Consider the following 23,516-nt stretch of genomic DNA (forward strand, 5'->3'; position numbering starts at 1 on the left):
TCTCCTCAAACCTCTTCGCCTCTGCCTTAGCAATCTCACGATCATACGAAGTAATTTTATTTGTTAATGATTTCAAATTCCTCCTTATAGTTTGAAGTTCACGTTCGAGCCCTCTTCTTTCACTCTCCGTAAAAACTTCTTCGCCGCCGCCAAAGGACGTTTCCAGAAGGCTTGTCGTTTCATCAACAACATTTTCGAGTAATGACATCATCCGCATTTTCCCTCGGCATGAACAATCTCGTTCAGGATTTTTTGAGCCACAGCTTTGCTGCCTTTGTTGAGTGTAGTATACTTCGTGAACCCATCATCATCATCATCATCATCATCATCATCATCATCATCATCATCATCATCATCATCATCATCATCATCATCATCATCATCATCATCATCATCATCATCATCATCATCATCATCATCATCATCATCATCATCATCATCATCATCATCATCATCATCATCATCATCATCATCATCATCATCATCATCATCATCATCATCATCATCATCATCATCATCATCATCATCATCATCATCATCATCATCATCATCATCATCATCATCATCATCATCATCATCATCATCATCATCATCATCATCATCATCATCATCATCATCATCATCATCATCATCATCATCATCATCATCATCATCATCATCATCATCATCATCATCATCATCATCATCATCATCATCATCATCATCATCATCATCATCATCATCATCATCATCATCATCATCATCATCATCATCATCATCATCATCATCATCATCATCATCATCATCATCATCATCATCATCATCATCATCATCATCATCATCATCATCATCATCATCATCATCATCATCATCATCATCATCATCATCATCATCATCATCATCATCATCATCATCATCATCATCATCATCATCATCATCATCATCATCATCATCATCATCATCATCATCATCATCATCATCATCATCATCATCATCATCATCATCATCATCATCATCATCATCATCATCATCATCATCATCATCATCATCATCATCATCATCATCATCATCATCATCATCATCATCATCATCATCATCATCATCATCATCATCATCATCATCATCATCATCATCATCATCATCATCATCATCATCATCATCATCATCATCATCATCATCATCATCATCATCATCATCATCATCATCATCATCATCATCATCATCATCATCATCATCATCATCATCATCATCATCATCATCATCATCATCATCATCATCATCATCATCATCATCATCATCATCATCATCATCATCATCATCATCATCATCATCATCATCATCATCATCATCATCATCATCATCATCATCATCATCATCATCATCATCATCATCATCATCATCATCATCATCATCATCATCATCATCATCATCATCATCATCATCATCATCATCATCATCATCATCATCATCATCATCATCATCATCATCATCATCATCATCATCATCATCATCATCATCATCATCATCATCATCATCATCATCATCATCATCATCATCATCATCATCATCATCATCATCATCATCATCATCATCATCATCATCATCATCATCATCATCATCATCATCATCAATATCGTCCTCACGTGTAAAACCGCCGTCATCTTTATATATTGGATTACCAGGCATTTATTTTAACAAATAATCATCTAATAATAAAATAACTATGAGTAAAATATTTGGAAAAACACTCAATCCATACGCTGAAACCAAAACAATGTTCGCAATGAAAGGCAAACGACAAACTGTGAGGGTGAGTCACATTCCATCGACAATAAATCAAAACGGCCTCTATGTGGATATTCCCAATATGGGGCAAAACGATGAAAAATGTTGTGAAAACTGAGGTAGATATCCACTTGCCGCACCAGATACAGTTTTACTGAAGCCGGCGTTGAGTGAATGATGTGTTATGGATCGATTTGGTCCACAAAACGATGTGATATTTATTAGAAAAATCAATATGATATTTGATCGTATACGAACCCCAATACAAGATGATCGTACCGCCCAGTTATTTTGGATCCATGACAAATATCAAACTTTTCATTAGGCAACGCCTCACCCAAATGTATATCCACCTATCTTGCCCTATGTTAGGGATTGGGTTGAAAATTTCAAACAATTCTATATTAAATATGTTGATCAATCCGATACCGGTTCATCAATAGCCAGCGTCGAGTTTTCACACACCGTACGTCAAGCTTCGGTCGAGGAAAAAATTGTCGCTTATTCTCCAAAAGAATCACAAGACGGTACCTATGTGATAACGCTATGCCAGTGCATGGATCACTACGCTGATCTTATTAATCCCAATATACGTTTCATATGCATCGCGGAGGGGCCGCTAAGTTTTGTATAGATTATTCGGGTTTTAAAAAAATTAACAAAGATAATAATGTCGTCTCTTGTAATTCAACTTTCAATTGTCGAGCAGTTCAAATTTAATGATAAACCCAACGGCATGCACGCCTTCAACAGATTTGAAGAAGAGGGACATGTGGAGCGGTATAAAAAGTCACTTCAGATTGATTGACCTTACTCGGAATGATTTCTACGATCTAAGGGCGGAACCCCTAGATCGTAGAAATTGAAAGATTAAATATTTTTATGACTCTTACGAATCATAAAAAAATTAAAAATCTACCATTCTTTCACATATTCAGGAGGTACTTCGACATCCTGCGGGATTAGCATTGATTAACTCTTCCGCGACAAAACTTCGATCAGGCCCGTCTTTTAAATATTACAACACCCGACGTTTTGGTTCTGCTATAACTCGATCCAGCCTATATGTTTTATTGCTCGACCATGCATCCGTTGCGCGTCTTTTTGGATTACCATGTTCTTCTCCAGGTTGTAACAGATAGAGGTACAACCCATCCTCTGGGAGTGGTCTTTCCCCCGCGTATTCTTCGCTTTTCGCAAGTTGTACATCTTCCAACTTCATAGCCTTTGACGGTTTCATACCGATCATGGCAGTCTTAGTGTTGTCGAGGCCTTCCATTATGGTGTACAGGTGTTTAACCCATGTACTACTAGTCTCCTCAGTAACCAACTCTTGGGCATCCTGGGGCTTAGAAAGTGTTTGTGTGCAAGCACTTTGTTATATGATTTAACGAACGCTGTAAAGGTATGATGATATTTGGTGGTAGCTCGTTTAATCTCCACCCCAAAAGTTTTGTGACGTCTGATTTAAATTTGGAACCATTATCGCACTGGAAGGTTTCGGGATAGCGCAGGGGACCAGCTTTATAAATATCCTTAATCTTGTCTGCAACCTCGCTAGCCTTTTTCGTTTTTAAGGTGGTCGTGCCACCTTATATCTTGAGGCGACATCGATGCCCGTCAGGATATACTAGTACGTATTTCCATACCATTTATTGTGAGGCATTTACAAGAGATGAAACTAGTGCATTTCGTTCGGTTTTGTAATTGTAAAATGGGGGTAATCAATCTTTTTTGGTCCTCGAATATGCCGAAGAAAAAGTAGTTGGCGGGATAACCAATGTACGACTCTTTTACGCGGTAATTTACTTTCCTCAGCCAGTAGTTTAATGGCTTTCCTTCCAGCCCAAAAATGTTCTGGCTGATAATAAATACTACTCAATTTTTCCGCATCCTCCTCTGTAACGATATGTTGTCTTTTTGACATGTTCTTTTATTACATGTCAAAAAGTGTATTTTTCATTATAAAATTTATAAGCCCCGTATCCCAAAAGGGCCAGGGAGCCAACGATAAAGGTTAACTCTCCGTCCTGTTGATTTTTTGAGGGCACATAAAAGTCGGAACTTTTTGGTGCTTTATCGATAGTTGCAATGTAGTATTGCCTAGTAGTATAATAGAGTGAATTAAAGCAGGATTTCGCTCCTTTAACACTTTTACCCCTAAAACCCCGCTCCCCCGACACCCCTTCAAAATCCCTAAAACTTATGTAACCAGCACACGAAATTTTGATGACGTCACGATAGTAATAATGCTGACATCAACAAAATCCACAGCAAGCACACTGGAATAGGGGATTTCCCATATTCGATGGTCCCCACCCAATGATCCTGGATAGGGTTTTACTTAAAGAAAAAATGAGTTGGTTTAGAAATACCCCCGATGATATCAAAACCCAGGAAATGTGCAATTCGATAGTTGAAGAATACCCCAGATGCTTGAATATGTCCCTAATCACTTCAAGACTCCGGACATGTGTGACAGAGTCGTTGATAAGTACCCCCAAATGTACGATTATGTGCTGGATCGATTAAGACGGATGTAATGCATGACATAGCCACAGAGGAAGATACTACCACATTTGTGAATATCCCGGATCGAGTTTGTTCCGGACCGTTTCATGACCCAGGAAATGTGTGACATGGCGGTTGGTGAGAACCCCTGGCTGTTCGAGAGTGTTCCCGACCGTTTAAAGACACTTGAAATGTGCCTTGAGGCCGTTGAAGAAGACCCCCACCGGCTCGATGATGTTCCGGACCATATAAAGACACAGGAAATGTGTACCATGGCCACCGAAAGGGAGCCCTGGCTATTTTTGTATGTTCCAGCCCATTTCATGACACAGGAAATGTGTACCAAGGCCGTTGAACAAAGACCATGGATGTTCAAGCATGTTCCAGACTGGTTTGTTACCGGGGAAATGTGCACCCGGGGATGTGCACCCGTAGAGGAACCTGGGCTACTCAAGGCCTATCGCTTGCGAAAAGCGTGCAAGTATGGGCTTAAGAGGGAGCTGCTTCCATTGGCCTGGCATCCCGATAGAGCCATGGACTGGTGTTATTCAGAGGATGAAAAGGCAGACCTCGAGCTCTTGTGGAGTAAATAAACGATGAAGGGACAATGCGACGACTGTGAAAAGATACTCGACACCTATGACAGATGCTCCTGCGGACGGAGATTCATCATAAAAGGTAAACTGCTCTGCTGGTACTGCTGGCATGAGTACATCACGTACAATTAGGGAAGCTATCCATGTGATGCCAGTTGAAGTTTTGTTTCCACAAATAAAAGGATGTTGAAATTCGGAGACAAAACTGTTAAGTCTGAATACTTTTACACCAATTCTAAACCACTAAATATCAAAAAAGTGAACATTGAAAACATCATGCTAAGCGACCCCATTCCAGCAAACAAAGGCAAGGATGAGCGCCTCGTGATTGGCTATAAGCACCACGATGTCATCCTAGGACCGTTACTGATACTGACTCCTGAAAATATCCGCTCCAAGGGTGTCTCTCAATACAACGGGAGCGCGCTAACGATGTCGTTTGTTCTAGCAAGCTACCCCGAGTGGTTAGAGAAATACAAAGAGATCTTGGATAGGGTGGAGTCCCTGGCGGGGATTTGGTTCACCAATGCCAGCGTGAAAAAAGAGCGATACCTCAACACCAACCTCAAGATGTGGGATGGTAAAGTCAGAACAAAATTCCATAAAAAGATACCACACAAAAAAAGTTGCGAGTGCAAGGCTATCATCAAGCTGGCGAGTATCTACAGGTAACGGCGCAACTACTATATACAGACCACTCTGGAAGAGTGCAAATATAAAGAGGTTGAAGGATACGACACTTTTTACTTCAGTGACTCTGATGATGAAGAGGGTTTCACTTTCTTGTAAGTGGCTCGTCAAGGTTCTTTCAACATAGAAACAAACAGGAACGTTCCTGAACTGAAAAAGGAAGCGAAAGCGCTAAAGATTCGTAACTACTCAACTATGAATAGGGGCCCTCTTCTCTAAGCCATCCGCAAGGTCAAGTACAAAGACGCTTCGACACAAACAGACGATCCTTATTGCGAACCTTGCGTCACGATCGCTTGGCAGAACAATCTTGAAGAATACTCGAGAAAGCTCTCCGAAAAGCAGCGACGTGTCGTACATGATGGTGACCACATCTTCGATAAAGGCATTGGAGAAGTACTCTAAATCGTCTAGTATGTAATCAACACACTAGACCTGACCGGGTGTACTCGCCCACTACATCCTATGAATAAGCCGGTGGCTCCTTTAAGTACCGCTGACATACTGCGCAGATTGAAGTTTTTTCAGAATCTCGTTCTTCGCCTCTTCACGTCCTTTCGCGACAAGCTGCATACGTTCCCATTCGTTGATCGAGTCCACGATCTTCTTGACAGGCTGTCTGATACGAAAGACATTTCCAGCTGTAGTTTTTGCAAATAGTAACATTCCTGAGATGCGATACAGGGTTTGTCGTAACGAAGAAGAAAATTTAAGTTTACCACCATACAGTACGGATATTTTTAAGCGAAACATGTTGGATAGATACATGGATAGACCAAATTTAGAATTTAAAAAAGGCAGATACCCCATGTTGGAACAAATGTGTTATGCTGAGTTCTTGTCAAGCTATTCTATGAAAATGAAACCGAAACAAGACGATGAAAATGACAGTCAACCAGAAGTGCTTAAAGAAATAATAGCTGAGATTCAAGTCGAATCTCCTTATCCAAAAACTATACCTCTGATGTCATCAAAAGAAATTTTGAACTTGCGAAAAGAAAAATGTGTTCCAAATACCATGTACCTGGGCGAGACAAAAATCCAGAAGGATATACACATCATTTGCTCTTTATGTTTTATCCTTTTCGCCAGGAAGCAGAATTGTTAAGTGAAAACTCGGGTACTTACACAGAGAAATTATTGGAAAACGGTGTATTAGAAAATATAAATACAAATAAAAGAATATGCGAACCATTTGGTGAACTTGTTGAAGAAGCAATGATAAATTTTCACGCAAATGTAAATAATCTTGATTCTTTTAACGAACAGGAAAACGACGATGTTACTGATGAGATTAGTAATATAAACAACCATGACACTGACGAAATTCGAAGTGAAACCGAAAACATCCCAGTTTTTGGAAGCACTTATTCATCTATTACTGAGCCTGGAATTTTTGAAGACGAACTCCATGAAAAGATTCGAACATTAAATAAAACACAAAGGCAAATTTTTGAAGTGGTAAATGATTGGGTTAGAACTTACGTAAAAGGTTTAGCATGTAACGCACACCATAAAATTAAGCCAATTCACATTTTTCTAACGGGAAGTGCAGGTTGTGGAAAGTCCCATTTAATAACAACAATTTCTGACATGCTAAATAAAGCACTTTCCTATCGTGCAGGAAACTTAGAAAAGGATAAAATTCTAATTTTAGCACCAACCGGTGTTGCTGCTGTTAAAATAGAGGGAAATACAATACATTCAGCCTTAGGTATACCAGCGGATAGAAGTTTCACTAAAAACATTTCAAGTTAAGTGATAAAAAGAAATGTATGCCGCGAAACAAGCTTTCAGAACTAAGCGTTATTGTAATAGATGAAATCTCAATGGTTTCAAACAAGCTACTTTTACATATTCATCAACGGCTAACCGAAATATTTGGATGTTCAGAAGACATTCTATTTGCAGGAATGTCTGTTATAGCATGTGGCGATTTCTACCAACTTTCACCAATTTAAGCAAGGCCAGTTTACGCAGAATACAAGGATGTATTGTTAAATCTTTCACATTGCTGGAAGTATTTTAAGATTGCTGAACTAACGGAAGTTATGAGACAGCGTGGTGATCAATATTTTATTGAATTATTAAACAATATCTGAGGGGGAAAATTAGAAACGCGTCACGAAGATCTAGTAAAATCTAAATTTATTTCACCAAATGACCCACATTATCCCAAAATTCAATTCATATATTTGTTGAAATATAACCCGCCTCTGAGCATAACAAAAAAATGCGTAATAGCATAACATCGGACGAAATAAATATCGAAGCTATAGACAAAATTCAGAAAATATACCCGTGCAATTAATCTAAAATCCTAATACTCGCACTCAAATGGAAACAGGTGGACTTGCTCTAAACCTTCTGTTAAAACTTCATGCAAAAGTCGTGTTGACGTCAAATATTGATGTATCTGATAAACTCATTAACGGACAGATAGGTACTGTTCATCGGTTGAAAACCGATAGCTCAGGAAATGTAACAAGAATATATTTGAAAATGGAAGGCATATATACTGGACTTAAAGCTATGAGAACAGATCCATATGCTATTCAAGAAAATGTTGTTCCAATTAATAGAGTAGAGAAAGAAATCAAATTTAACAAACATAATCCATCTTTACCTTCTATGAAACGGCTGCAATTCCCACTAATGCTGTCATGGTCACAAGGTTCAAGGAAAAACGTTTGATAAAATTGTTGTCTGTTTTGATTTATTAAAACAACGAGCCTTTCACTCAGGACAAAACTATGTTGCATTAAGTCGAGTCACAAGTTTAGACGGTTTATACCTAACGGGTACATTTGCTAAGTCAATCATTAAGTCAGACACACGAGCAACAGAGCAATACAATTACACGGGAGAACATTCAAAATTAACCCAAAAAGAAACTGGTGTAATTAGCGAAAATTCTATTATGGTCACTTTGCTTAATACAAGATCCTACAACAAACATAAAAACGATATCATATCCGACCGCGTTCTCATGGAAAGTGATTTATTATGCCTAACGGAAACTCAGATACCATTGAACTCACATTGCGACTCAAAACTTTGGTATGGGATAAATACATTGTACATATAAGTACATAATCAACGTCGTAATTTGAATGTATTGTGTATCTGGATGACTTCTTACAGTGTTATTTGATCCCAACAAAACACTTCACCTATACGCAAAAAGCTTTAAAATATAAAACGCCAACAACCAATGACTGTCAGGAGGTTTTCTCATCCGGATCAAGAAGCCATATGCAGTGCCCACACAAGACATTAAGTTATATTGTTATAATGGTTTACAATAACACATAAAATATAAAGATTACTTATCATCCATACAGCTAATAAATAATGACCCCATCTAGCTTTTTGATAACTTATTTTTTTTGTTGCCAAAGTTGAAACAAAGCTAATCAAACATTGTAAGTTATTTTAACCTATTTCTGTTAAACTAAAGGCCGCTTCCCTTAAAGGCGCTGTTAGCCGCAACTCCAAAGCGTATTTGAACACGCACATTAACCTTTTAGCCGCGATACCTGTATTTTAGCATCGTTAAAATTAGGGTACCTTCGGGCTTTTTCAGATAGACAACATTTTAAAAAAACAATAAGCAAAAGAATTTCGAAAACGCTACCATCTTTAATATGATGGAACTAAAACATATTAACGCAGACGATTAAATACTGGAAGCTGTGGCTATCAACACTTTAATTGAAAGTGAACTAACATTGATTTTGTCTGTGCGTTGGATACGAAGCGCACAATGAGAATTGTGAGAATTAGCTAAGTAAGTAATTGACAAGTTGTGTACAATTTTTAACACTGTAAGAAAACTTACTTAACTATTTTGATAAAATTGTTTAATAATGCAGACCTTGCAAAAGCTGCGACTTGCATCCTGACCTACACACATCTGCCAAAGTAGAGGTTTTGCAGCTTACCAATTACATAGTGTAGAGCCTGTGTTATAATTTCAAGAAGTTTCAACAACACAGATAAAAATTCCAGGGTTGTAAAGATCATGTAGTCAGAACAGATTTTACACAAGCTCGAGATTAAATTTCGTAGTTATGGGAGGTCAAATAAAAAATCTTAAGACAAGGAGAGGTGTATTCATTATAAGCTTGGTAGAAAATGACTCTAATTAGTACAAAAGGATTCATAAATTTTATTTATAAACTTTTATTGTACAATTAGTGTCAGAATTAGTTCAGTTAATGTGACTTTAACGAGGTTGGCATATTTGATTTTTTGATGCAAAAAAGTGGACGATTAGACGATATTCAAATGGTAATTTAATGCGCGGTGAAATGCCCAAAATATATGCGATGAACAAAAAAATGCATTTTGTGAAGATTAATTTTTAATAATCCGTCTTGTCGAAATATTATGTGAGGATTTTTTTCACGAATGAACCATTAGTTTGTTTCAATATGTTTATAAATTTTTTTTAACTGATTTCTACGCCCATATATTCTACACCCATATAGACAGGTACAAATTGATGTATGTTTCTTGTTTGCTCCCTTTGCTACTTTGATCCATCAACTTGTCCCACATATCTTTAAATAGTGCCCTGTGTGGAATAGTCGTTCTCGTTTCCCAAATGGTTTTTTGTCTCAATGATTATATATAACACTGACCTCCTGGGATATATATATATATATATATATATATATATATATATATATATATATATATATATATATATATATATATATATATATATATATATATATATATATATATATATATATATATATATATATATATATATATATATATATATATATATATATATATATATATATATATATATATATATATATATATATATATATATATATATATATATATATATATATATATATATATATATATATATATATATATATATATATATATATATATATATATATATATATATATATATATATATATATATATATATATATATATATAGTCTTATATATATAGTCTTATATATATAGTCTTTCTTGTTTATGCAAAATACAGTTCGGTTGCTACACCAACTTTATAGCCAAAAGTTTATATTTTATTGATTCAATGACAGGTATCTTTTGTAGCATTCAACAGCAGCCTCAATCTTGCCAGTTTGCCTTTACCTTGCAACTAATAATTTGGAACTTCATGAAAACTTATATCGCAAAATAAAGTTTTCGGGTAGCTATTTGGTTAAACGGGTTAACAGCGAGCTGCGGCCGGTATTGTTATTGTAACCGAACTTGCATAATCGATTAAACTATGAACGTTTATGCAAACCTTATTTCTGCATATTAAAATACTGAGCGACTATTCTAACTGGTCTATACTAATAATACCCGTCGTCAGTATGTTCAAAATGACAGCCAATTCGTAACTTTGTACTAAGGATAGCGTTGCTCAAAATATATAAACATCCCGACCGGTGAGGACCGGCGAATTCGTTGATTTATTTTCGCAGGTTCACGAAATATTATTGCTAGTCCCAGGTCAGTGTTTTTGTTATTTGTAAGAAAATATATCATAAGCAAAGTTGTAATTAAAACAATGTTAAACTGTGTTTGCAATATTCATTTAACATAATATAGGCTAAGGGTGACTTAACTTCATTGCACAGTCAAGTATTATATCTTTTAATCGCTTTTTTTCTTACATGCAGCACTAATTAAAATTTAACTGTGAGATTTTTCGTAGGAGTATTGACCACAACCTGAACGGAATCTCTTTCAGTACAATTTTCCCATATTAAAAGTATGCACATGCGTACAGAAATAGTATTATTAAAACCAATTAAAATAATTGCTCTTGTTCTTGATGAGTGGACAATTTTTTAACCATGTGAGTTTAGTTGTGTTACGAAGAAAATAACGTTATAAACCAGGTCTACATTAAAAACCGTAGTAAATATTAACTAAGTGATAAAATCACTGAGACCAATTCGTTAAATGTTTGCATCATTTCTAACGCTGAAAATGGCCTGAGTACCAGAAACCAAAGACTTTTAAGAGCCAATCAAAATAGTCAATAAAAACTTCAAATGCACTTCTCCCCTCTCGTGGACTGGGTATAAAGGGTATCGTCTGTTTTTGTTAAAAAAAGCCTTGTGTTTTTCAAGGCATTTAAAAACACCCAGTATTTCTGCGTGTGTCTTGACTTAGCTAGACATAAAAAATCTGCCTTCTATTTCCATTAAAAGTTATTATGTCGCACACTTTTTGTTACGTTTTTTCATAAAAAAACATCTAATAAGAAGATTTGGACTGAAATCTTCTAAATAAACGCAGCAACTGGTAATCAGAAGAAAAAGGAAAAAGGAGAAGCAAAAAGGTTTATGAAAACAAAAAATGACATGGGTTTTGTTTGGCGACAAGCGCGTATAAAATAACATGGGAATGTTGTTTTCCTAAGTGGATAGTCAGTATGCAACGGGTTAACGTTTAAAATAATGTGTGTGATTGCAAGTAGTATGTGAGAAGTATGAATAGACAAAAAAAAGACATAAAAATACTTCATTTAAATAAGCAATAAATACTCTCCTTTAAACTTTTATATACATAAAAATTCATATCGCAAGGTTTTACCATATAATACAACAACGGATACTTTGGGTGGGGGGGGGGGGGGGATTAAAAGTGCCTTCAAGGCAGAATTTCTTTAAACACATAAATTGTTGGTTCTCTTCATTTGGGCTGTTATCGAAGTATTTGCCCTCATAATTCCTGGTCACATCCATTTACGGAATAATTGATATCAATAACATTTGGTTTTTAATTGTTCTCAGGGTTTATACAAACTGATTTGCATAATGTGTCTGATGGAAGAGAGTAAATTCATTTGATATCAACCTATAACTGTCTGTTTATCTTTCTCTTCCGAATAAGAAGTTAAATTTAGCTAAAAGTGCTCCTATAAAGGATACTCATCTTTAGCGATACAGCTACGCATGAAATAAGCTTTTTAGGTAACGACAACACTTTATACTCTCACGTTTAGTTATAAGCACTGACATTGAACTACCGTCAATTTTTCTAGGGAAACAACCTTCACAACTTCTCCGCTTGGCATTCGGTCAACAATTAAGGCGTTGCCAGGAGCAAATTTTGAAGGAGCACAACAAGGATAAGAAGTCTTTCTACCACCTGTTATAGCAGCATACAAAGCTTGGACTATCGCATGGTTTGTTTGTTTGTGGTATGCCTTTGAAGCATCATATCCACAGGTACCCTTGCATTGGTTTATTCTGAATTTTCGTGGAGCGGCGAAACTTTTATGCCATCCAATTTGCACTAAGGGTACACTCAGTTCCTCCACACGACACGGATCAAATCGCGCTCTTCTCCGTACTCTTCTGGGCAGATTGCTTTCTTCTGCAGAAGGTTCAGCGTTAGTCTTTGTCGCAAAAAAAGCAGCGGCGTTTTGTTTTAAGTTTGAAAGAGTTGCTAGTACTAGATCATAACTGTCTTTTGTATAAACGACGAGAATCGGCTCTCTTCTAACTGTTTTCTTTGTTGCGAATTTTATTTCTTCGTTAGCGCCATATAGGGAGCGTACTGATAATTGTACGCCTTTATTTAAATGCTCTTTCGATATCCATGCACTGACAATGTTCGTAACGGGAAATACTTGCCATCCGCTTCCACTGGATGTTAAAATCCGTGAGCTAATAATTTTATTGGTATTTTTGTCTTTAACGTCAATCTGAACAAAGCTTGCCAACGGGGTCCTCTTTCTGTTTGGATATTTAAAAATTCTTAACTCTGCTTTTATTAGCTTTTCTCTTTTTCTATTTATATCGACAATGTCGAATTGGTACGACTGCTGTTCCATTTCGGTTGTTGTTGTACCTACAAAAATGCAATATTATTAATGTTACACAGAAAACTAAAGAAAGGTTGTTTAATAAAGTTGTTACCATATGTGCCTGTTGTTGATCCTATTAACGAAAAGGCAAATGTGCAGGAAATGAAAAAGCTGCATGTTTGCCGAACATATAAACGAGAGTGAAATAACTGTTCTATGGCTTTTTTTGTTGTCCTATTAAACGTTCAAGGGGCAAGAATTTATTAGTGCTCTTTGACTAGCTGTAAAGCTAATATGATACATTGTATGCGATCCAAGTTAAGGATAAGGTCAATAAACTTGTGCTCAAAGTTTATACTATACAAGCACCAAAGACATTTTTACCTTGTATACAATCTGTATACAACAGAACCGGATGCGTTACTAACCGTCAATCTATTTTACCTTCAACTGATAAATTTTAAGTACTTTATACGTAGAACAGCCTCATAGAGCAGCCTCACACTGATGTTTTACGTTTAATGTGACTGAATATAAGGTTTATTTCTTTTTGGAAAAATTACAGGAGTAGGAAAAACAGTCAGAAAATTAATTTACAAGCAAACATTAATCTAGTCTAGTTCGTGTACTGTCATTATTTTCATACAGTACTGCTACTTTCAATTCAAACACGCAATACACTAGAAATTTCGTGTACATAACTACTGCCTTAATTAAGCATCAGAAAGGGCCCTAATTCCTAATAGCATAGTGAGAATTGCAAATCAGCGTTGGCTTCACAGACCTTCCCTAAATGAAATAAGAAACTTGCTTTGACTTTCAGTTGGTTTTCTATTTTCTCATATCACTTTATACTAATTCCTTATGCAGTGAAGCGCAACGAATATTTTAATTGGAATATGTTGATTGTGCTAATTAAAAACTAATGAGCCTCTAACGAGTAAACTCTCCCATTAGTAATATTCTTCGATAGTTTAAAGGAGGGCTTAAGAAACGCAAACTTACCACACCAACCTTGAAAGGAACTCATTATTTTTGCACAAACGATACAACGGTTTTTATTCATAATACACATTACTAGTTAATGGTGATTAACTACTAATGACTGCTTTGTTTTTCTTAATTACGTCAATTTAAGTTAATAAATAAATGCATCTTCCAAGCACCTGCGACTTTTTAGCTATATAATTTTAAATTGTACAAGAAAGTGGAAGGACAGGGATAAAGTGTGTAATAAGAGATTCCGATACTAGAAAAAGTATTAGCCTTTTTTGTCCCGTCATTTTATGCTTGAATGTTAAAATTGCTTAAGAGACATTCACTAATTTTTTTGTTGTAATCGTTGTAGAACAGTTTGCTCCTCCGATTTAATTCGTTGTTACCACTGTTTAGCTTAGATTGTCACTATTACTCTAATTAAAACGGTAACAACAGGTTTTTGGTTTTTCTAAATAATGCAATTTATCGATTTAACGTCCGCTCTTTTTAAAAACCCTTATTCCTGTTTCCTTACTCTTCCCGAGCTAAGAACTTCACTAAAAAAGCCTTAAAAGGCACCTCTTAAGGGTGTACCGGTCGTTTTTTCACACGTTTTTTTACACGTTCCATTTCACACTGCACGTTGCTAATTTTAGTATGCTTCCCAACTGTTTCCACTAAGTTACAATAAAGCCAAGTCATGAGATCAAGTTCTAAAATCACTTTAATGAGTATAACGTTTTGTAGTTTCTTTACAACAAAACGGTTTTTCACAAGTTCATTCCCGTCATGTTTTTAATCTTTTTTTATGCGTTACACCTTTATATGAATAGCTTTGAAAGTCGTGAAAATAATAAAGCTATAGATAGAATATAAGACAGCTGCTTGGTTCAGCTGAACTGCATCTTTATGTAAGCTATACTTAAAAGTTAACAGATTGCACTAGACACTTGTAACAAATGTTTTCATCGTTATCTCGACGTAATCATGTAAGATCAAATGAAAGTTTGCCAATTAATATTTCCGATTACGTTTCTTCGACACGACAATAGGTTTTTTTTTGAATGATTTAAACTTTGTTTAGCGATGTATTAAATATTAAGAAATTGATTTTACATATAAGATTGGTATTAATTAAATAAACGGAAAATAATTGCAGCTATTTATTCGCCTTTTTATATTGTTTATTCAGTTTATGCAAAATAGAAATAAATAAAATAATAACATTTTCAATACATGGAAAAACATATTACCTAATTTTAAGTTTAACTTATTGTGACGTCATTCTATTTTCTACAACAAACACAAACACATTTAAAGTTACAAGAAAGATCTTTTTCTGGTACTAAATATTTATCTTGTGTGTTTACTTATTATTTCAACATTGTCGATCGTAGCTAAGATCCTCGTAAACATAAAATTAAATTTTAAATCTACTAATCAATCGTATGTAACTCAATATTTGCATATAACGTTCTTGCTATAGCCTCGCTTACTCTGCTTGCAAATCTTAATTTGTTTTTGATGAGAGACGCCGACACCGAAGACTTTAAATTTTGCATTTACATCAACTTTGGCATGCCTATTAAAACATCAGTAGCTATTTTAAAAGCGCATAATATTTTCTTTGCCGAAGGAATAAGTAAAATTCAATTTTTCAATATTGTTCGTCTTTTCCGAATTGAATAATTAGAAGCCATTACTTTGCAAGCCGATTTTCATTATTATTTCTGGTAAACGCGAAAGCAATTTATATCCAGTACTAGCCTGTTACATTTATATAAAATAATTAGCCTTACCATAAAGAAACTTTTGTTAACACTTTGGCGAAATCTCAAAAACAATTTCCCACAATCTCCGTAAGCTGGAACAGAACTATTATTTATTGATAAAAGCAATCATCCCAGCTTGTTTGGATAAGTTAATCATGAAATAATTTCTACGTTTGTTTACTATAGTATAATGAAAAGAACTTTTTAAATCAATAAAAACATCCATGATTAGCTTCATAAAATGATGTTATAAATCTTAATATACGAGACAAACGTAACGTAAATGGGTTTCCTTCACCATTTGCTGCATACGGCTCAGTAAATATAGTTCAGGTGGCTTTGGAACAGATGGTGGTTCCGGAAAGCACACTGTTTTCCTTTCGAAATATAATATCAAGGAATAATGAAACAACAGAAATATTTCATGATATAAGTAAAAAACTTTATTCGCAAAGTATTCTTTTCCTTATCCTAACCAAATTTAGTTTTGCTACAAGCTCGAAGAAGTTTTTGCATTAAAAATTGTTGCAGTGAATAATTTCAGTGCTATCTGTAACTCGGAGAGCTTACAACTAATATTTGACAGCTATTTGTAAATATTGGAAAGTAAATGCACTGAAACTGCCAAATGCATTAGATTGAGTGCCTTAAAGTAATTTTTTTCTAGCACTGGACGTGACAAAAGATAAAAGTCGGAACTAACCTTGGTCGAAATAGCTGCGAACAATGTTGGCATCGTGCAAAAGTCCAGCATCGGCTTGTTTGTTTAAAATTTTGTACAAGTTCCTCATATATTCTGGAATATGTGCTTTCCTCAACCTCTCTTCTTCTTCTTCATCTTCTTTATTTTCTTCGTATTTTTTCTCTTTTGCAATATAATTTTTCACAGTCTCTTGAACTTTTTTAATTCCAATAATGTTTACAGGTGTTGCTGGAATATTTTGAATATTGCATACAAACAGTGCATAAAATATAAATAACGTAGGCCCCATTTTAAACATAACACGAACTACAAAATGTCAACACGTCTTTTCTTTAATATATTGTTAAAATATTTTAATTATTTTTTCTCTTTATTGTGCTCGTAATCTCTTGCTTACTTTTCTTCTTACGTTGTCAACATGCGCGAAAAATTCTTTGTGATTTCTTCACATGACCTTGATACTATCTCCGCTGTGAAGACTAAACGCAACTGATTTGAGTTGTAAAGTAACGTAACATATGTTACTTTTAAATGTTAAAATAATGACTTAATTAAGTTAATTGTTCACTCATTTCTATTGTCTTTCAAACGTAAAGGAATGTCAACGTTTGTACTCGAAACATTAAAAAAATAGGAAGGAAGTTTACAATTTAAAAAAGGCTTTTTTACATTACGATTTTTGGTCCTTATCCAAAGGAAACGCACAATAATTGTTTTGTTTTTTGTTTCTACCACAGCTGATTCTCTGACATCAAACACAGTGACGATATGTGACGATTAATTCGTTTTATTGCCAGTGCCAAATTGAACATGTTTACCAACATTTTGGGTCAGGGTGAATTGCAAATATTTTACATTTACTACTAAGCAAATTCGAATCATTCTACTTAATGACGACGTCAATTTTTCGGAGAGATTGTGATTTTAATAATTTTTAGACAAAACAATTTAAACCGGTATTTTCCGTTTTATAAAAATGTCTCTCTTTTGAACTTTCGCCGTCGTTCAACATACATCAAGGTTATACTTTTGGCGGAAGTAAAATGACAACCAGTAGTGTTTGCAAGAGGTCTCGCTAACTTCGAAGTAAAGAATATTGCAATCGATAAAATGATAACTGAACATTCGCTTTGCTTAAGCTTCAATTCGCTGTTTGTATATTTTATGTACAGTGAAATGTTACTTTTGCCATAAGACCGAAGTAAATTTAGACTGAAGTAAGTTTGACTTCGCGAGTATAGCAAAGCTTCTCAACGTACATCAAAGAGATAAAATGACTTTTCTCCAAGTTAAAACTCCAAACAGCGCATAAGAATATAGCAAACTTCTTGTTTTTAGGTATTCAAACTTAATTTTTTTTTTTAATAGTAGGACACACATAAACAGTCACATGCGAAAAACTCCAGTGTTTATGTTATATGGGCTGTATTACTATTCAGCTGAGTGAGGATCTAATAATGCTGTAACTAACACACAGCTGTTGCTATCGCGTCTCCATCTGTTTATTGACACCTACACGCTGTCACCATCTGTATGTGATATGCTCCGCTTAATCGATTGCATTGCATGTAATTACCTCCTACTAATTATATATTTAAACCGCTGCCGACAAACAATGCAAGAAGGTGTTAACAAATTAATGGCATCTTTTAGACTTTCCTGTGAGGAGCGTTTTTGTTTGCAGTTTCATTGCACCAAATTTTTTCTAAAGTGTGGTTCTAACATATGGTACCAGCATTTTGTACCGAGCGTTTTGATAAGTAGGACATAGTTTGAATATTTTGTTACTAGAATTTTTTTACAGTCTTCTGTAAACAATTAAGAGTAACTTCAAGGACTTACTCACTGTTGCGATTGGCGCAATTGAAGGTTTTATTTATTTATGCCGTACCTTATATCAGCATGAAAGGGATTGGAAATTTTAAGATAATGCAACATTAAAGCAAGTTTTAGCTGTTCCCATGTTAGTTTAATGAAGAAACCCTGTCATTATGTCTGTTTATCTCTCAGCATGTGTAACTTCGCTACTAGGGAAATAAGTTAGTTTGGCCTAATTCTCTTATGGGTTTTACTAATTCAATCCGTAGAATTTGAATTTAAATTAGGCTTCATAAATAGTTCGTAGGGAGAAAGATTTAGTGAAATCTGTGAAAGCATTTTTAACCACTTAGATTACCAACCGTTGACAATGGTCTGCTACTTATTATTTTAAGATAACCACGAAAAGTTTCATTAAAAAACCCTTCTAAATAAGGATTAGATGCAAATTTCTGTTGCATTTACTTACAATTCTTCTGAAACACGAACAATTTATTTCTTTGCCATAATGTCAAATTGTTTTCCCATGCACTCTTAGTACGTGCTATGTTAAACAGAAGGGATTCTTTCGTAACAACTGATTGTGTGATGTAACGACGCTTGTTATGTCTTTTGTGGACTTAATATCTCTTTGATAGAGTGTTCAATTTTACTTCTATCTCATATAATTAGCCATTAAATTGATTTGTGTGTGCAATTTTGGCAATATGATTACGTAATTAATGTCATATCTGTACAACAATGGTTAATTTATTCACAAGAAAAATACAACTCTCGTCTGGTTCTAATTAGAACTTGTGTAGATATGTAAGAGTACTCTTCTAGCCTCACAAAATTATAAGCTCCAACTTCTCCTATCAGGCTTTTCAGTTATGAAGCAATGGTAAAATGATCTTTGTGACTATCTATAAGAACTTTAAACAATCCCCTTTAGATAAATACCTTTTCCCTTCTTTGATCAAGCAAATACAATGTGTAATATGGGCTACCGGAGGTACACGAGATATGCTAGTTTAAATATACACTCTTTTTATAAGAATTTTAAAATACTAACCAACCTAAATATTGTTTTTGATCTGACATCCCAGCCTGATATTCTTACAAAGTTTATTCTTTTAAAGAAAAAAGTGTGTGGTGAAGTAGTGTCGATAGCGTTCTGTGCAATTTTTAAATAGGCCCAACATCTAAGTTCTAAATGAGGGAGTCCCCCTTTTTTAGTGGAATTTATTGCGCTAATTTAGGGGCCTATAACAAATATCTAAACCCAAGAAGGAGTGCTTTTGAGGAACTTACAGTAGACGTCCGTTAATTGGAACACGCTAGGGACTAAATTATTTGTTCGAATTAACGAATGTTCGGATTATCGGAAGTTCAGAAAAAACAAGAATTTTAATAAAAAAGGTTTTATGCTAGTATAACTTTATTATAACTTTACTACAACTTTTTATAAAAATCTTTTAACGTTGTTTTCTTGGCGATGAGCAAGAAGGTCTTCAAATTCCTTTTAAACTTCATTTTATAGGAAATGCCTATTTAGTTTTTTAACTGAAAGAAATTTTGCCACCATTTTCAATAAGATTTTATTTATCGACACAAAATTTCGAATTAAAAGCATAATGGAGCCTTGGGACTAAAAAATTGTTCGAATTAGCGAAATGTTCGAATTAGCGGAGTCCGAATTAAGCAGCTCAAAATATAAGACTTTATTAAGCCAAACTCAAGGGACTTGGCAATTTGTTCGAAATAACGGAAAGTTCGAATTAAGCGGCATTCAAATTAACGGACGTCTACTGTATGTAAAACAGAATCAGCTTATATTTGAGCAATTGCTGTTTCGTTTTGCATTGCTGAAAACGTCTAAGAAAGTAAAACGCGTTCACGTTTATTTAGGTTTAGGGAAGTTTTTTATATTTGTAATAAGCGATAGGGCTTTCGCGCAATAGCAGTTTTTACAAATCGAAAAGAGTCAATATGGTGAAGTCAATTTACTAGCACGAGTTGTGTTATTAATTTTAGAACGTTGATTGAATGAATTATTTGTTCTTTGACGTTACTCTCACGTAAGTTGGAAATATGCAAAGAAAATAAAACAATGTTACAAAAACATGTTGAAAAGCCAATACTATTTCTTTTAGTAAAACACAATCGTCAGAGCAAGTTTCACTCGTCTGCAATTGCGTCACCAGGAAGAAAAAGAAAAACATATTGACTGGCTGTGGTGTATTATCGGCGATGTTTTGAAATTTTTCTTATAGTAAAGATTGCTCTTCTAAAACCATTTCAGTCGATGTTCTTTATAAGTTACTTTTTAGTTTCAAACAATTCGGCTAGGAATGTAAAATCGTAAAAAATCATTAAAATATAGAAACGATGTCATAATAGGTACTTTTTGCGCACATTCTTGCAAGAACCTCGTTTTTCTCAATCTATATAACGCGAACTTGCTCTAATAGCAAGACAAAGTTAAACTTTATAAAATGCAGTAGCTAGCATTTTCCTTTTTTCCATAACACTTTCAGGATAATGAAATGCGATTCCAAATTCGTATCAAAAATGTATTATCGGTTGGGTGAAACGGAAAGTACATGTTCAAATAAATATGTTCGTATTCTTTCGTGGTTCCGTCATAAACGGGGCATGAACCGCGCAGATTTTTAATTTAGCAAGTTCGCGAGATAAAAGGCGCCGCTGAATATCATCAATATTGGTCTTAAATCCCTTTCTCAGTATTTTCGGGTTAACTTATAGTGAACAGTTATGTTGCATCATCGAATTTTATGACACTTTTTATAGATACTCAATCGCATGTTAACAGTTTTTAATCACTTAATCTAATATTTCTGTTCGCATGTGTACACTTTTAATGTGGGAAGATTGTACTGAAAGAGATTCCGTACAGGCTGTGGTCGGTAGTCCTACGAAAAATCTCACAGTTAAAGCGAAATGAAACATTTTCAGCGAACTTTTTTCATTTTATAATACCGAACGCCAGTGTCTCCTACGTCAATACACACTAACCAATCGCATTTCAGATGGTAGCAGTCAATTCATTCAAACGTTACAGTGATAGGGAGACAACAAAAAATTGACACACCTTGTCAAATTTTATGTCATTTGGCTTTGACAATGGGATTATTTCGATATGAAGTAAATGAAGCGAGACGAGTCAATTTTCCCATGTAACTTTAAGAGGTTTTCTTCACTTTGAAATAATAGGTTTGGTGCATGGAAATGACATACTCATACCGGCCTCAAATACGCCCACTTTGTGCTTCACAAGGAATGTTTATTTTGTTACAGATGTTTGGGAAATGCTGGGGGCTGGAATAATGAAACCGCATTAACCGTTATATGATTCATGATACTTGTTCATTTTGTAAACAAACGAATTATCACCAGTGGCATAATTGCGCACGTTCAATAAGAGGTGTTTTTTTACACCAATTTTCTTTAAGAATTTTTTTCTTTAATGCGACTAACTTTACATGGCTGCCACATTACAATTAAAAGTCACTTAGAAAGTTGAAACTATCTGGGAATATTTTCAAAGTAACCGTTTCGGTATTTTTACCCCAACAATGCAGAAACATAAGGCTTTATGCAGGCAGGCTAAATATAAAAAAGACGGCGTCTGTTACTACTGTGATGGGTCCTGTAAATGAGGTCTTAGCACATTAAAAGCTCCTATTTGAGCTCATGCAGGGGCAGCCACTGCCCTAACACTATTGCGCACAAAATATAATGCAACACCCTAAAAATGTTATGTCAAAGTTGCTAGTACTGAGCCGTTATTTCCTCTTTCCGCCTCGGCAACGTTGGTTTAATGTATTGCAAATTGTTTCAACCAAACCGACACCGACATCCTGAAAAAATATTGAAGAGGGAAAAAGGGAACAGAAAACCCATCAATTGACCAAAAATATAATAATTCTGACTTCCCAACGTGTTCCAACCATATCAGGTCATTTTTTTGTGTGGGTATTTCACCTTTTCACAGCGGGTACTGTTAGCCAAAATATGAAAAGGCTGTTTTAATAGAAAAAAAGAAGCAAAAGTACAATGAAGCTGTCCTCGATAATAAATACAGCTTGTTTAACACGCTCCTCCTCTTTTCGTGCGATAGTGGGATGTCCAGGGGAACATCAACATTCGTATTGAAAACATCTGAAGTAATATCTACAAAAGATACCGTAGTAAAAGTGAGGTAGCTTGTTACATGAAAAGGAAACTGCCATGTATTATTATAAGAAGTCCTACTATATGTATTTGTCTCTTTTCCTTTCTAGTTTTCAGCAATTCCTTGCTGGAAATTAGCAGACCGCTTTGATCTGTTCCTTTTTATCATTGTTAACACAGTTAGCTTACATAGGTCAAATATATTTCTGGTATTACTAAGAGAGCAGATTGCATGTAGTGGTGGTTTGTAGTGGAGACGTTGGCAATTATTGATTGAACTGCAGCAAAGGAAAGCGAATTAATTCCCTTTACTGAAATAAGAAATTTATTTTGCCACCCTGTCAGAAAAAAAAGTACAGTACTTTGAAAAATCGTGTGCACTGTATCTATGCATAAACTGTCCGTTTTGGGAGTTGTTACTTTATTGTTATTAAATGTGGTCCGAAACAAATTTACATATATTTAGCAAACAAAGATGACTCATGAACCAAAAATATCGACTCATTATGGTCAGAGTTAACAAAGTCATTTGTAACCAGAAAAACGATGACGTCATAGGAAAGTTACTTATGCAAGCAATTTTTATCTCTGCCAATAATTTTTATGCTACACTATGTTTCTAATAAGTTTCACCAACAGAAGATCTGAAGTCATTTCAAATTCGAAAAAACTTAGTAAATTCCAACTCTAAATAACTGATAC

General features: G+C 34.9%; 2 protein-coding genes across 2 annotated transcripts; one reads left to right on the top strand and one right to left on the bottom strand.

The window, feature by feature from the left end:
* Positions 1-256: 256 nt before the first annotated feature.
* On the top strand, positions 257-1,006 carry LOC130625145 (uncharacterized protein DDB_G0271670; the record flags this gene model as incomplete). The annotated part of the gene is made up of 1 exon (XM_057440212.1): positions 257-1,006. A coding segment is annotated over one exon (750 nt), but the record flags the coding sequence as incomplete, so codon positions are not given.
* An 11,007-nt stretch (positions 1,007-12,013) lies between these two features.
* Positions 12,014-17,331, bottom strand: LOC130625962 (bone morphogenetic protein 10-like). The gene is made up of 2 exons (XM_057441086.1): positions 16,821-17,331; positions 12,014-13,411 (listed from the first exon to the last, which is right to left on the bottom strand). Exons 1-2 carry the CDS (start codon positions 17,116-17,118, stop codon positions 12,561-12,563), a joined length of 1,149 nt encoding a protein of 382 aa, XP_057297069.1. The 5' UTR covers positions 17,119-17,331; the 3' UTR covers positions 12,014-12,560.
* Positions 17,332-23,516: the final 6,185 nt, after the last annotated feature.

The sequence above is a fragment of the Hydractinia symbiolongicarpus genome, chromosome 14, assembly GCF_029227915.1.
Source record: "Hydractinia symbiolongicarpus strain clone_291-10 chromosome 14, HSymV2.1, whole genome shotgun sequence".
NCBI lineage: Eukaryota > Metazoa > Cnidaria > Hydrozoa > Anthoathecata > Hydractiniidae > Hydractinia > Hydractinia symbiolongicarpus.